The sequence below is a fragment of the Syngnathus floridae genome, chromosome 4 (assembly GCF_059516105.1).
Source record: "Syngnathus floridae isolate MCC-2025c chromosome 4, RoL_Sflo_1.0, whole genome shotgun sequence".
In the NCBI taxonomy this organism is placed as follows: Eukaryota; Metazoa; Chordata; class Actinopteri; order Syngnathiformes; family Syngnathidae; genus Syngnathus; species Syngnathus floridae.
The window spans coordinates 16,802,978-16,819,527 of NC_142416.1; the positions used below are offsets into that span (position 1 = coordinate 16,802,978).

At 41.2% G+C, this 16,550-nt stretch overlaps 1 protein-coding gene across 1 annotated transcript in view; it reads right to left on the reverse strand.

Moving 5' to 3' along the window:
* The window catches only part of usp43a (ubiquitin specific peptidase 43a), a 29,287-nt gene that overhangs the window by 2,962 nt on the left and 9,775 nt on the right, over positions 1-16,550 (reverse strand). Inside the window, exons 3-14 of the mRNA XM_088372453.1 lie at positions 14,449-14,537; positions 12,365-12,457; positions 10,903-11,038; positions 10,660-10,804; positions 8,543-8,699; positions 7,798-7,909; positions 5,330-5,433; positions 3,656-3,733; positions 3,415-3,544; positions 1,697-1,816; positions 1,332-1,575; positions 354-512 (exon numbers count right to left, since the gene is read on the reverse strand). Coding sequence (XP_088228579.1) covers positions 354-512; positions 1,332-1,575; positions 1,697-1,816; positions 3,415-3,544; positions 3,656-3,733; positions 5,330-5,433; positions 7,798-7,909; positions 8,543-8,699; positions 10,660-10,804; positions 10,903-11,038; positions 12,365-12,457; positions 14,449-14,537 — 1,567 coding nt within the window. The remainder of the gene's footprint in view (positions 1-353; positions 513-1,331; positions 1,576-1,696; positions 1,817-3,414; positions 3,545-3,655; positions 3,734-5,329; positions 5,434-7,797; positions 7,910-8,542; positions 8,700-10,659; positions 10,805-10,902; positions 11,039-12,364; positions 12,458-14,448; positions 14,538-16,550) is intronic.

Genomic DNA, 16,550 nt, shown 5'->3' on the forward strand with positions numbered 1-16,550 from the left:
TCTAGAGCTCTGTATGTCACATCCCAGATCATTTGTCATTTTGGACACGTTAGCTTTGATTTGCTTGGACTCACAGCGACAGGGAGGCAGCAGTATCATAGCAACTCACAAAGGGAAATTTGTATACTGGTGACTACTCTTCGAATTGAGCAAAAGCAATTGATTTCAAAAACAAAAAGCAATCCAAGCATAACAATCTAAAAAATAAATATAATCTCCATTTATATGCAGGCTCCAGAATGGAGGATTACTTGTGCAATACATCATCAGTGAGCTTTTCTCATACTTTCAAATTTGTCACCGCTGTTAATTTTCCCATTAGATTATTTCGTTATGTCACCCTCACAGCATACCTCTGTGAGAGCTGCTGGCCGACCATGGAGGAATGATGTTCCTTCTTTGGTAGAAGAGAATGTAGGCTCCTCTGGTGCAGATTTCCTCTTCTGGGACTAAATCCACGCTGCTGTCGTCATAGCTGTACCACACGCCATCCACGGAGTTCCGGCAGTAGGCTGGTGATGAACACAAACACGAGTATGTTGATTAGTAAAGTATCATTTGGGAGTATAAGAAAGCTGGCTTTACTATGCGAGACAATTTTAGACCGATGACCAGGTAACATTTCTGGGATGAGTCGTAGTGGATGATCACGAATGTCTTCCAGTCATGTTTTAAAACGAGGCATAGTAGAGCTAAAGTTTGTTTTTGTTATTATTTTAACAATTTTGCCTTACCCCAAGCAACAGCTTGGAGCGTAATGACCTGCGACGGGAAGCATGTTGTTACCGATTGGTGAGTTTGTCGGGAGAACAGCGAGACGGCGTATGTGTGTGAAAGAGTTGATATGATGGATTAAGAGTCAGTCAGGAGTTCTTTAAAAAATAAAAAAAACACTAACAACAACAAAAAGCGTTCACTTGATTGCAGTGTCTGGAATCGCGATTTTGATCAATAAACGACTTTTGTGGAGAAGTATTACACAATAACGTTTATTTCTGATGTGTCATCTTTAAATTGGCTTAATTAAGGTTGGGGAAAAGTGATTTCGGTATTTCTGCCTCACAGAATTATGTGTTGGAGCCTTGGTAGGTCTGAATTCCGCTTTGCTTCTCCGTCTTTGGAGCTCCAAAGGGTTCTATTTTAGGACCACTGCTTTTCTCTTTCAATTCGCTTCCAACATGGTTCCATCTTGAAATAACACGGGCTTTCCTTCCATCCATAGGTGGATGACAGACAGACTTACAAGCCATTCAAACACCTTCTCCTCTAAACCGCTTTTTTTGTATCTTGAAGACTACCAAAGTGCTATTTTGAGCCGAGTGTCTCATTACCGGTGTAGTGTCCACCGTGCATTCCTCCGTGGTGATTGCACACGGCGTAGAGATCATACAGGTAGTCGTGTGGGAGCGTCATGTCTGCAGGTGGGCGGTGCTGCCCAGAGGACTTTGGCCAGGATGTGGGCCCACTGTTCAGGTTACGCATACTCTGGCTCCTCTTCACAACGTGAGGGGCCATGTCCAAAGCAGTCAGCGGGAAATGCACCAGCGATGAAAGCTTGTTTCTGCGCTCGCCTACCTATTGGAGGAGGGGGGGGACATTTTAAAGACTCAAGACTGCCCGAGCGATCCGTAATTCGACAAAAAGTGCAATACACACGATGTCTCTCATGGACATGTGATGCTTTCATCGTGCGTACCTGTCGAAAACGCTTGAGATGAAGGATGAGTATGTCAGGCAGAGTCCACAAGCTCATCTTCACCATGCCCTGTTGCATTTGCTTGCAGTGGGGGCACTTCCAGGCATCATCGGGTGCCAGCTGCAATCAGTTCAATGACCTTCAATTTGACATGTTTTCATTGACAGTTGGCTTCAGAAGCTTTTGGACAGTGACAGGGTTTTTAATATTTTACACAGCACTGCAGGAGATGGTCGAGTAAACCCCAAAAAATAAGCCCTTTTTCTGTAGACTTTCAATTTGATGTTTCACATTAATCTTACCATTTTGGAATTGCTAGCCTATATTAGGAATTTACAGGCGTAAAAGCAATTGGAGAAAATGACTTTTTAAATACACAACTATAGTGTTCAATACTTGACAGTTCATGGCTGCTTGAAGACTGAATCCCAATGACATGCACCCCTGAGTAAATATTTCCAAAGCTAACAGTACAAAAACGCTTTAAATGGAAGAATTTGTCATTTGAAAAACTCAAGACTGAAAAATAAGTTGAAAAATCTCAGCTCGATTTAATCCCTCTTCAACAAAATATTTATTGTCGAATTGAAGTACCTTCCTTCATCCCAGTGTGAGTCAACTGGCAGTGATGTCACATTTGACCCTCAACGGGAAATGTTTTTTTTTTTTTTTTTTTTTTTTTTTTTTTTTTTTTTTTAAGGCTAAGTATATTACACTGGCTAAAAAAAAAAAAAAGGAGAAATTAGTGATGTTCTTTCTCTCCATTGTTATGGACTAGGCTTCTGTAATGATGCTCGCGAGCATGACGTGGGTAACAAAATCACCTCCTGCAATTTCAAACAATTGTTTGCAAATTGCGAATGACGGAAACAGTTGGTGAATAAAGACGGATGTTTCATAGCGTAGACGCAAGACCAATAAGGTGCCACTCTTTGGTAAAAACAAGTTGAGAAGATTACATCAAATTTTCGCCGCTGAGCTCCAGAGTGGAGGAAAAATAGAGGGTTGTAATAAAGACCCTTTTCTTATTTCCATCTCAAGGATAAAACAAATCTCTCTTTTTTTTTTTGTGTGTGCAAGCCGTGGCACGGCCATAGTGGACTGTGTTTATCTGGATCATGCTCACAATAAAAAAGCCCGAAACAAACACACAAAAGAATCATTGTGGAGCTGTCAGAAAAGCTTTGACGTGAACGCTCGCTTTTGCTGGCGTGCCCTTGACAATTTATGGCTCTTACCGTTATTTCAGCCTTTCAGTAAAGAAAAACAGGCCATGCTCTGTTGAACTATGAAATATTATTTCAGCAGCAGATGGTAACGCAGTTGATGCTTCTGGCACTTGTACGCTTTGCATAAAGAAGCCTATTATGAACCATTTAATGGAAATACTGCTCTTAAATGTTTAGCGACGAGACGAGCAAAATGTGATATTACGCGAGGAGAAATTGTAAGGCGACACGTCATCCAACTTTTTATGCACCGTGAGAAGTTGAAACCGTTTGAGAGAGCAGAAGCAAGGTTGTCTGACTGACGCGACAGATGTCGGACCTAAAGGAGATGGAATTGCGTGTTTATGACTCATTCTGTGTTGTGCTGGCATGACTACTGTCAAATTTGAAAGAATTAAAACACAGCTGTGGTTCAGGAGAAATTTGGTCGTCAATTAATTATCAAATTCAACGCGAATGTTGGGATACTTCAAATGTTTGTGACGTCACCTGCTCTTCTTTGGTGTACAGCTGGAAACACTGATCCAGAGTGCAGCTATGTTGCTGGAGATGCTGCTGCTGCTGGTTCCTCACGCTTTCAGCATCTTGAACAACTTCTTCCTGGATGCTGCCAAACAGACTGGAGCAGACAGGTCATTTCGTCAGAAAACAGTGACAAACGTAGGCGGACGCTCGCTAGATGATGTTGTTTGTGCATCCCACTAGACTTTGCGGCGGTCACGCTGCTTACCAGTCTTTAAGCTTGTGCTCCCACTCGATGACAACCTTCACATGGGGAGGTCCCCCCGGGCCACAAAATTTCAGTGCTCTAAAATGGGAATGTAGTAGAAATAGCATCAAAGTCAAAAGTGGGACTGCCAAATTTCAATGCCAGGAATATCCTATTTAGAATTTGATGCAAATTGGGGGGGGGGGGTGCACAAAAGGCTCACAAAAACAACGTTTGGGCTTTTTGTGGCTTGAAAGAAGGATCCACGTTTTGGAGGGAAATTTTGAACACTAATTTATTTCATATGATTAGTCATGGTGATATTTACAGACAAAGAAAGCAATCGTGAAGGTTTGAATCGCAGGTGGGAAATATGAAGTAGTGTGTCCTCAAGTTTTAGCAACTTCAAAAAATCTTTGTGTAACTATGGTGTAAAAAAAAACAAGTGACATTTGCTTAATCAAAAAGATTATGAATCAATTGATTTTGGCATTGAAAGCGAGTAATAAGCATCATTAATGCTCAAGTACTTGTGGTTGCCATTTTCCTCTAAAGTACTTTGGCATTTTGACTGCCAAGAAAAATGTCGCCCCTAAAGCTATGTCGGGATACGCTTTTGTTGCTGATGACAGTTTTTTTAAAACGTAGAATCACATTTAGAATCAAATCAAGAAAGGGCTAATTCCACCACCGTTTTGTAAGATGATAGTTAACATGTCAACTCACGAGGCTTGTCAGGCAGAGCATGAAAGAGCCGGAGCATTAGAGTGCGCCTCGTGTTCGTTCGCACGTAACACCCCTTTCTCTTTTTCGACACATCGGACTCTTTTCAAAACAGTCCCTTTGCTGTTACGTTCACTTAAAAATACTTTTTTATTGCCTCGATGTCAGGAAGAGGAAAAAAAATACTGATATTCAGTCTTCACCAAACAGCGTGATCTTTCCGGCAGCTCATTGAATAAGGTTCATTATCCTTCAGGGCTGCTCTCAAGAGGTCGATGATTATTATAGAATAATTTGCGGTGAAACTTGTACAATTACGCTCGACACCGAAAGGTGAGCCAACTTATGATATTGATATTCAGCACCTGTTTTCAAGTAGGACTAAAGGCCTTCTGCAGAAAAAGCCTCTTTAGAAAGTACTCGCTCATTTCCTTCAAATATTTATTTTAGATTTGTGTCGATCAAATGAACTTGTTTGCTCCGTTTTGCAATTTTAATGCTCAAGAAACCAGCTAGCCTTTTGGAATATTTTGGTGTGGAAAAGCCTTGAACCAAAATCCTCCATCAGCAGCCTGGATGTTTTCATTTGTTTTTTTTTTTCCTAATCCAAACGCTCTCCTTCTCTTGCAGCCTATCTCCTCCACCGTTTAAGTGCTGTGTATTTCAAGTGTCCTTTGGCCCTACTTTTTTTTTTCTTTTTTTATCCACACTACAAGATTTTCTTCCGACCTCTTCTGCCTTCGAGATGTTTTCACCTGTTGAACCACCTTTCATAAGCACCTCAAGAGATGCGAAGTCTCAACAACAAGGTTAGGCGCAAAGTTATTTCCACTGGGTGCATTTTGATGAAAGGGCTTGACCATGCGATTGTTGCTCATTGATAATCTCAAAACATTCATTGATGCCTCGAAATGATCCATTACAGAGAAGAAGAAAAATAAATTTTGGTGTCATTGTTTGTGTGACCTCTACCTGTCGACGGCAGGGTGGTGCAACGGTCTGCTGTCTTGAGGTGAAAGGTAGCTGGACGATGATGATCCTCCCACCACTCGGATTTTAAACAGCACTCTGGTGTTCTGCAGTTGGAGACACGCTCGTTAGATGACCTATTCAGGAATTTCCTTAGGGCAGCCTTTGAGTTAGTTTGCCCACAGCCGACAGAATTTTGACCGGATAATTGGACTTATTCGTTATTAATATATCAGAATTATTCATTTCTGGACTCCCATATGCCTAAAATATTTAACAAAATTTTATTTGTATTTATTTTTTTTTTTTTTAAATGTACTGTTGCATTACATACACTACAGTTCTTTAATTCACAAAAACGAGTATTAAGTTTGCATGTTTAATAAAATTTCATATAAAATTCTGCGCCACCTTTGCGCTTGGAAGAAATGAATCTAAATCCATCTTGTAGAAATATTTTAAAACACTGCAGAGTTGACAAATTAGGGGCCCGATCTGCCTTTTTACATACTATTTTAAAAAGGATTGCTATCAACTAATTACATGATTTTTGAACACTCCACCAACAATTTTTTTTATTAAATGTTTTACCAGGTAAGCCAATCGAGAACACTTTCTCATTTACAATGGCGACCTGGAGGCAAGGTGTGTGAAGTGTCTTGCCCAAGGACACAACGACGTGACGGAGCTGGGATCGAACCGCCAACCCTCCGGTTACTAAATAACCCACTCTACTGCCTGAGCCACAGCCGCCACGATTAGTAGAAAACCTTTCAATTGTACTTTCAGACAAATTGGTACCAAGGCAGCATTTGTCAAACTATGAGACAATATTAGAAATATTATGTGCTCATGTAACACTCTGTCTTCACCTTACTTGAGCAAAGTGCAGTTCTGGATACAGTGGACCACAAAAATATTTTTGCTCTATCAAGAAAACACACAGGCGCTAATTGCACACTTCTCCAGGCATATTGATTTCTGCAACATTTTCCTTTCTGGTGTGCCAAGAAAAAAAAAAACAACCTCAATTACTTAAGAATTCAGCAGAACATTTATTGATGAGGGCCAGACAGACAGAGCACATTATTTTTAAGTTATATGAGGTTGTCTGGAAATCAATTTTAAATTTGTTGGTAACTTTAATTTATTGTACACTAGCCCATTGGGCTGAGCAAATATGAAAAAAGTCTATGTCAATATTTAGTTAAGGGACTACTTACTGAAAGTTTGAATTATTGCTCAAGCATAATGAATATTTTACAACTCCAGAAAGCTTAGGAGAAAAGAAAAAAATTGATGTGAAAGAGAAATTTGATTTCTTTTCAGGTTATCTTAATCAAAACAACTGTTTGGAGCACCTTGATGATTTTCATTGACAACACCCATCTGCGAGAAAGCAAACAACAGCTCAAAAATTGAAAACAATCGTCTGTTTTGAACTCGTCAATGCAAACGACCAAAAAAACTCAAAATGTAACACCGCGAAAAACCTCTGGGTGGCGCCATAACACCCCATAAACGAGAAGACATGCCAGTGTCAAAACGCTACAGTTCCTGACTGTAAACAAAGCAAACTGCTAAAGGAACCACAAGATGTTTCTCAACATCTTCATCAGTGCAAGCAAACATTTGTATAAATACCACCTAATTAATGATATAGCAAACACAAGATAAACAAACATCCGGAAACAATATGCATAAAGTCAGTATTATCTTCAATCCTAAAACAAGATTTAATGATTCCAATATTAATTCCGCAAAGACCTACAATAGGTACCAATTTACTTGGACTATGTGGTTGGAGGCGAATTAAGATGCAAAGTGCATTTGTGCTCTTTTCAGAAAAACACAATGCATAAAAAAGGAGCTTAATTACAAATTTTTAGTCACTGCGACCACATGCCAAGAATTAGGACTCACAAGAGCAATAATTAACCCAGTGTGTGGTAAATTACAACACGGGAGTTTCATATGTTGACTAACTTGACTCAGTTATAAAGGTAAAAAAATAAAAAATGTACAGAAAAACCACCAGAGCCACTAAAAGTGAAAATATAGTGGACTACAGTGGACCACTGAAGCGTATTTTTTTTGTTTTGGCTTCGTGTTTATCTAATGTTATGTAGTATGACCAAAAGGAACGTGCTGACGCAGTCATGAGAACTATGTAAAACGCTACTTTATAAAAATGTTTTTTGGATGATGGTAAAAAAGAAAATTAATTTTTCGTGCTCCTACTTGGTCCTGTACTGAGCAGTGGAGGTGAATTTTTCTGTAACTTAATTGTCGTCAGCCAACTGTAGCAACCTCAGCACCATTCCCCTCTAGTGATTCTATTTTTCTTAATCCGAACCAATCAACAATCATCCATTCCAGCAGAGTCCACTGTAATTGAAAATCCATCACACTTGTTTTCTGGCTTCACTGAGCCTTGTGGACGAGTAGCTACTGGACCTGACGGCATTTACCTGAGCCTGAGATCTGTTCAGCATCAGATAATAGAGCTTGGTGAGGATGCTCTGCTGCAGCTGCTCCCAAGAGATGCTCCTGTCTTCCAGCATGAGAAATGGTGGCCCGAACCTTATAAGAACAGAAGAGAAAGAAAAGAGCAGATAAAAAATGAAAAATGGCCTCGAGGCATCTGGAGCTCATGTCAAAGCAAATAAATAAATAAAACATTGGCCTTCTAACCCCCGCGACACCTCAGAACGGAGATTGCCGTCATGACCCGACAAGTCAAGTCAACAGCTCGGAGAGTCATTGCTGCATTCAGTAAACATTATGAAGGACTCAATGAGCACATAACTGCAAACAATTACTGTGAGCAGAGTGAGTGAAGGTGACACCTGGTTAAATCCATCATCCGCAATCGAAAAGGAAAATCCAATAATGGGCCTGAAGGGGAAATTGCACAGTAAAGTGTACACAATCCATCCTAATATCTGTCTTGGCTTCGAAGTGAAATAAAGTTGGACAGTAATTATTTCTTTTGTCATATGAATTTCAAGTCATGGAGCTCCATTCAATTGATGGTTTCCCAGAACGTGACGTTTTAACTTTTGAGGGACTGGTGATTAACTTTGAAATTATTCCTGGGCGTTTGGAGAGTGACATTTCTGACATTCCCGTTACACGCTGGGTGCGCTCACGCCTTCCAATATTACCGTTTTGATGTCATGATAGACTGAGCAAGTCTCCAAATCCACAGCTCACCTGACAGCCTGCTGACCACAGCCAGATGTGTTGCAGATGAGGAGCAGAACCTTAGAGGAGCCTCCCTGGTTCAGGTACTCGGTTGATACGGCGCCGGATGATGGCAACCTCGCGGACGAGGAGCTGAATGGGGAATTGGGGAGGCTGTGGTGATACCCTGAAAATAGAAGCGCAGAGGAGAAATTATTCTTGGATGCAACTGTGAAATAGAACAAGTCACTTGAGGTGACGCAAAACGTTTTATTTTCTGAGATACACAAACTTGGGCTTCATCGAATGATTTAATTACACAGTGCTTTTTTTTTTTTTTTTTTTAAACCGATCAATTTCAGCCAAAAACTGACATCACAGGAAGAAGAAGCTAATTAATTATTTGATGCCACTTCAAATTAAGTCCTTCATTAAGTTGAAGTCATGATAATTGTTAAAAAAATGTAGCAGAAATATACAACAAAAAATAAACCAGTGGCAGCTAAACAAATATTTTTTTATTTAATAAACTGTTATGTCTATTTACTGTTAAATACATTTCTACCAAGTATGCCCAACCCAGATTTTTTTTTTTTTTAGAAATATACAACAAACAATAAACGAGTGGCAGCTAAACAAATGATTTTTTTTATTTAATAAACTGTTATGTCTATTTACTGTTAAATACATTTCTACCAAGTATGCCCAGCCCTGATTTTTTTTTTTTTTTTTTTTTGTCGCCAACAGTATGTGAATGGATAAGTAATATAAGGTGCATAATGGGGGGCACCATGTGCCGTGTCTCCTTCCAGACACCTGCCAATTTTCGCCTCCTCCTTTTACACCCTCCTGCTGGTAGCAGGTGAAGATGAGGTCACTCTCACAGGAGCACAAGAACCAGCATGTTGCACTTTAGCGCTCAAGAAGGTACGACACGCTGAGGTTTCCACACTCTTGATTGTATTATATGATGGCGGATAAGTGGAGGACTGGAGTCACATGACCTGAGTAGAGTCTGAATCCAGCCCATGATTTGAGAAATTTTGACTTGCAATTGAATTCTAAAGCGTAACATTTTCTGTAGAGAAGTGAGAACTCATGCATTGGATGGAGGAGACTTCTGACATGATCTGCCTTAAAAAATATAGTGAGTGAGCTCTGTCACTAACACTGTGCACAGCGAGTAAAAATAGCCAGAGGGTTTTGAGCTTAAACCCGCGTGAATCAAAGGTCACGACTGTAAACAAGCATCAATGGCCGCACACCACCTGAGCTCTCTGCTAACTGTGAAGAAAGAGATTAGGTAGAGGAACTAAGCCAGATGCAGCCGTCTCCCACTCGCTGTTTGGTGATTTTCCATCGCAGTTACATGTTAGCCAATTTTTTTTATATAAAAATATCTGGTATTTTTTTTTTGTCACGTAAAATGAGGAGGACAACATGCATTTGTACAATGAAACTTATTTTATCATCAGCCAGGTGCAAGTGTTTATCATAAGATAAAGTTAAATTTAAGCCTCATAAGCCAAGTTTTGAAATGCGGTCAATTTATTGGTATTTTTTGAAAATAAGTGAAGGAATCCTCCAGCCAATATTGTAAGGCTTTAGCAAATTAATCCCATCTAATCTCGAGTGACGGCTGCCGTTTCACTCGCTAACATTAGATGAGTTTTACATGTTTGTTATTTCTCCATAAGGCCTGTAGGGACAGCTACTCGAGCAAAGAGAGTACCAGACATCTATTTAAAGTTTTAAGGAGAAGTCTGGGGACTTGGAGGCGGGCTCTCCTTCCACTAATTTTTGTTTTTTACACCTTTAGCTCCTGAATTGAATTATTATGGAAATTTATTGTCATGTTTACTTCGTTTAATGACCTCGGAGCTCATTCAGGTGAGATGTTGCTGGAGGTAAAATAAAAATAATTTTGGATGATGTGACACACCGGAGTGGCGTTGAGAAATGGAGGAAAATCATAGACGCTGAGGCGCTTGCATTTGTAAAAGCGCAAATATACATACGAGGTGTCTGTGGGAATGCTCGGCAATCAAAATGGGAAGGAGAGTGGGCACAACAGGATGGCATTTGGATGATGATGGGAAATCTGGGCTGGAGCGATGATGCCGCGTGTAACCCGTTACCATGGTTACCTGAGTGTGGCACGGAGCCCCGGCGACCGTGAGGAGGCGGCGCTTGAAAGGCGTAGATGACGTCACTATCAGCGATGGCTGTCAGGTCGTCGTCATCTGAGAAGGAACGTTGGAATCCCGTGGAGTACAACTCGGCCAGGATGACCTGCACCAGGAGAACGGGATAGGACGCAGAACTTGTTCAAGGTCTTACGAGAAGCTGTGAAGTTCAGCATAATGGTCAGCCACCAAAAAAATGCGTACCTGGTCCGGAGAGACGCCTCCTTCCTCAGCTACCATGGTTCTCAAAGTCGACAGTGAGCCAAAGAGAGGCACAGCGAGCCCCACTCGTAGATACCGCTGACCCTTGGTACTGAATACCAGCGTCACACACATTGGCCTGCAAACGGAGAAGCATCAGAGAAGAACTTTGCCTCTTGTGTTTAAGAAGTTGACGCCATCCCAGTATGTGTTCCAGAATGTTAGCCTTGGGTTGAAAAAAAAGTGCCATCCATCCATCCATCCATCCATCCATCCATCCATCCATCCATCCATCCATCCATCCATCCATCCATCCATCCATCCATCCATCCATCCATCCATCCATCCATCCATCCATCCATCCATCCATCCATCCATCCATCCATCCATCCATCCATCCATCCATCCATCCATCCATCCATCCATCCATCCAATGTACGGAATGATGAAGTTCTCTATGATTGAAATGTTTCGATATGCAACACGTTTTTGGGAGAAGTGGAAATAGTTGATTTGTGGCGCTGTTGTAGTAAATCCAATTTCTCCGACACGGATAATCTAATTTGTCTGAGTGTGACTTCAAGTCTAATTGGATTATTCTCACATCTCTTTACGACTGAACTCTAGAATGTGTTAGGAGGGAGGACATTAATCCGTTGTTGTTTTAATAATGTAGGATGCTGCCGGGTCAGACAGAAATATGAGAAATAAAACGGGAGCGTGTGGGATGACTGTGGTAATGGGGACACCATCAAGAAAACTGTTATAGCTTTATGCTAACCTATCTATCTGCACACACACACAAATTTGTGTCTTGAGTATGTTGTGGACATTTGGAAAGTTTTCTTTCCAGTTCATCCAAAGCTCCTATTTCCACTAAGCGGTAAAGTTGAATTCCGTGTATTTTTGGAGTTGTATAATTGGTATTATCGGCAGCACACAGGCATCAGCGTCCTGCTGCTAGCCTGCTCATGCTTTTGGGAGCTCAAACTCAGCAGGCCTTCGACTTAAATACTGCTGCAGCAGAAGCATGGAATTGCAGCAGCTTGGCTGTAAGCTCGCTGTGTTTTTGTCATGAACGGGAGTGCATGGTGTCAAAGGAAACACAATTCTGTCGGTCCCAGTGTGGCCTGTCAGCATGACATGTGAAACAAAGTATTTATTGGGCAGTCGGAATGCCAAAAGATTTGCTACATTCTATTAGTCAGCTGTGTATCTTTTGTCAACATGGTCGGTCACTCTCGGACAAAATTATACAGAGAGGGAACGGTCTTAGACTAGATTTATACTTCAGCGCCCAATCCCGAATAAACGCAGAAGTCAGCATACATAAACTCAAATTTATAAATCAAATGTAGTATGCAAGTGCTGGATGACCACAAATTGGTATCAGGAATTATTTTGCTTACTAAAAAATAGACATGCCAACGTAAAGATTTACAGCGGGTGTTGTGTTTTTTCGTACCTGGTTTGTCGCAGAGGGATGGGAAGGGAGATACATAAAAAGGGGTCGAAGGTGTTGCTCTGCTTAAGGCAATGAGGGCAAGTCAGAGATGACCTGGGGAGACAAATAAAAGAAATGGCAAACAGGATTTGACTTTGACCTACTAAAATATTCATATTTTTAGTCTAAGAATGCCGGAACTTTAACAAGACCAAAAAAAAAAGGATGATGAGGGCAGCCTCTGAAATTGATAGGAAAATAAAAGCAAGTGAGAAAAGAGACAAAGGGAGCGACAACACAAAGTGCAGGGAGCCCCAGCGAGGGGGGGTTCTACATTAAATATGACCACAGGGGTCGAGCATGGGACAGCCAAGTTGACAAACGACTGAGCAAAGAGAAAAACACAAAAAGGACACTGACACAGTTAAGCTCGTTACACCCGCGGGATGCTACACACACACACTTAATGATTAACATCATTCAACTTTTACTCGTAAGATTCACAGTAATCAGTGGTGGGAAACTTTCTGAATAAATTACTATGGGTTCATTACAAATTAAGATAATGGAACGAGGGACAGGAAACGACTTGTACAACTTGCAACTATCTCATCTTATCTTATTTGTGTTCTGCTTCATCTGGCATAGTGAAACTGATTATTTAATCATAAAAAATAAATGAATAACTCAACCTTCGAGACGTTTTTTTTTTTATACTAGATATATGAGCACCTCTCGTCCAACATGCGTTATATAAGCCCATCCGTCGTACACATTATATAAACTAGCTAGATGATGTCTCGGAGACAACAGGCCATTAAAAATAGTCACAAAGTCAGAGTGACAGACAGAAAGGAAGAGCGAGGCCCCGACAAAGATGCTTTCAAACACAAAGCGTGGAGACACGGGCGAGCGCCGACTCCCACGTTTGCATCCCCGTACACAAGACAGCGCGGGCTCTAATCGCAAACATTTATTCAGATCAGACAACTCGGCTGACTCCCTCTGAGGAGCATCTACGGAAGATATGAAAGGACCGGAGAAGGAAGATGAGAGGAAGGGAGACCAACTGAACTGACGGAAGAGACTGAGTGACAGTTGCGGGTCAACAAATACGACGCAAACAAAACCCGGGAAATAAAAATCACAAAAATGGCCGACTGACGATCACAGCAGCGAGATATGTTGACAGCAAATGATTGGCGCTGAAATGAAAATCAAGTGACACCGGTGAGGATAAGCAGCACATAGAATGAAAGGATGGAGCCTTGAATTGTTTTCTGTTGCTAGGCAACATGAAAGTTAGTGAGGCTGCCTTGCCCAATGATCTTTTAATTCATGCCTTTTTGACACCAATAACATTATCAATCTAACACTTTGTCAAGTCCAGCAAGTAGCTAGCCAAGCAGTTTACAAAAGGAGCTAGCAGTTAGCCTACGATGGCAATACAATGGAATAGATTGTTTATTATTGTGCTTGGACTTTTTTTTTTCAAACTAACTGCTCATTAATAATCTGTAATGGCTTTTTGAAAATATCCCACTGTGTTTTACAACAGCTTTTTAGTTGAATTATGTAAATGTTCCAGATGTGGCCTCATTCTCTCCAGAACACTCTAATTCGAACGCACAGCTATACTGTGATTAAAAGGTACAATGGAAGAATCTATTCCAATACTGTCGGCTAGTCGTTAAGAAACCTTTTCGATCAAGTAGGAGGGAAAACATCTTTTTGCTTCGTCTTCCTCAATATCTCCAGTCTTGCAGTTACACGATAAGCTTGTTAGCCGTGACGCTAAGCCAGCTAATCAGTGACAGAGTGTCCAACTGTTAGAGTACCAACTCACCACCGCTGTGGACTTAACAAGAGCTGTCAATCAAACAAGTGATTACAAACCCACTCTGGATGTGTTTTTGTGTTTTCCTTTCACTGCTCCATTTGATGATTGATTGTTTACAAGGTATTGGATATGCAATCAGGGGGATATCTTTCCCTGGCTCAAATGTGACTCTTGCATTTCTACTCAATCTTGTTGCTTGCCACTCAAGGCGAGGTGACTTTTTGTCCAATAGAGGGCAGCGGAAGAAATGCTCGGATGTTCCCACCTGTACTGGGCCTGAAAGTGTTCTTGGACAAAGCTGTGGCGGCCTCTGGGCTGCTGCGTGCTGGTCAGGTCCTCCAGTGAGCTGGGTCCCTGAAGACACAGAGAAGAAAAAGTTGAACCTCAGAGGTGTCAGGATTCGGGGCATTTAACGTCACCGTTTGGAATCACGTTCACGCGTGAAGTCAGCGGTCAACTTAACTCAAGTTCACATTTTAAAACAGTGGTGGGAAAAGTGTAGCCTGGGGGCAGGACTGAGGTTTGTGCAGTAATTATTTAATTAAAGCCACTGATTTCTGACCAACTTCGGTGCAGATTTCATTCTGCTGTGATCCGCGCACAAATCCGAGACATCAACAAAGAAGTCAGCTTGTTCTGACTGAAGATTTGCAAAGCGCCAGCAGTGATCGCTTCCCCCGGGGGATGTCGACACTCTTCTTCCTAACACAAGAACATATGCTCTTATCAAATCCCAGCTGATTCCCTGTAGCGGGCGTTCATGCGGGACACTACTCAGCGTGCCTGTGCTGCTGGTGAGTGTGTGGGAGTTTGGCGAGAATTCACTTTGTGTATTTAGGGATGGCACAACAAAAATGAGAAGCGGTACTGAGCTGTAGATGCGTCCCTTCAACACACGTAGCTGAAATGATCGGGATACTTGAGGACGGGAGTTGGTCCCTTTCTGCAAGTAGTACATCTAGCAAAAACTTTGTTTTGAACAGCGGGAGAAACAGCTCTATGATGTAATGTTTAGAAATCCTTAATCATTTGCAAACAACCAGAGGCAATGATAGGTCGCTCTTGATCCATTGAAACAAAACGCTGTCGAGGCAGCAAAGCGGCTGACTCACAACAATCCTTTCCATTGTGGACGGCTGCTGCTATTCATGACGAGCTTAGAGGAACGAGATGTCCACTGAGATAATGATGGAAAGCACAAGCATTTGAAACCTTTGCTCGACTTGACTAGTGTGACACGCAACAAATATATTTATAGACTGCACTTGCGGAGACAAAAAGGTGCATGTTTCTTCATTAGGCGCCAATCTTTGGTGAAATGTGTGCCAGTTTCATTTCAGCGTAGAGTGCAGTGAGACCTGCCACTCTGGTTGTTGCCATGGAGATGTCTGTCTGGGGGAAAAAACAAAATGGCAAGAGAAATTAAGCAGCCTCAGACAAGAGTCGCCGAAAGGGCTGACGGGTGCCAGAATTGGCCCAATGTGGATCGGCTCCTTGCCAGCCCGTGGCAGTGATTCAGGACCAAACAAACTGACGGGCGAATGGATTGATTCGCCTCTCAAGATGACCGATGGAACTGAAGAGGGTCAACTGGGATGACCTTTCAGGAGTTGCGCCGGACTTCCATCAGTACAATACTTAATAGACAGAAACATGTCACCACAATACAAAATTGCAAAAAAAGAAAGTCCCACCTGTCCACAAGCATCAGAAAAGCATTTAAGGAAAAACAAATCTGGAAACATGGGTGTGGGAAAACCAGTCTCCATCTTGGAAGCAGTTAGTAAGCACACCAGCAGGACCGGTTCACCAGCAGATGACTGAGTAATGAGTGGAGGAATAACACAAATGTTTAAGATACTATTCTTATAAAGTACACAAGCTAAAATCAGAATCGAATAAAAGGCATGAAAAGCTTTAGCCCCAAATTCAACCATACAACCTTGAAATGATGAATCATCCACAAAAAAATATGTTGTATAAAAATAAAAAATATAAATAATATAGACCTGCAGCCACATAAACAACAAATTTACCAGATGAATAATTATTACGGCAAGAGAATGTAATATCCTTTACACATTATTGTACCAGAAGTATGTTGCCAATTAAACATTCTCTTTCATTCATCTTTAATCATTTCCCAGGGAGACAAATTTGTCTAACTTAATTAACTTTGAAAAACGACTTTTGCGCTTGAACAACAAACTTTGCCAGAGAGATGATCTTGTTAATTGAACAAAAACCCAAGACAGCAATTAAATAATGCAGACCATTGGCCGTTACACCAGTTAGTGATGCTTAATGATGCTTATTTGGTCTTAGATGTTCAAAAGAACAATTTAATCAGTCATTTATTCTAACCAT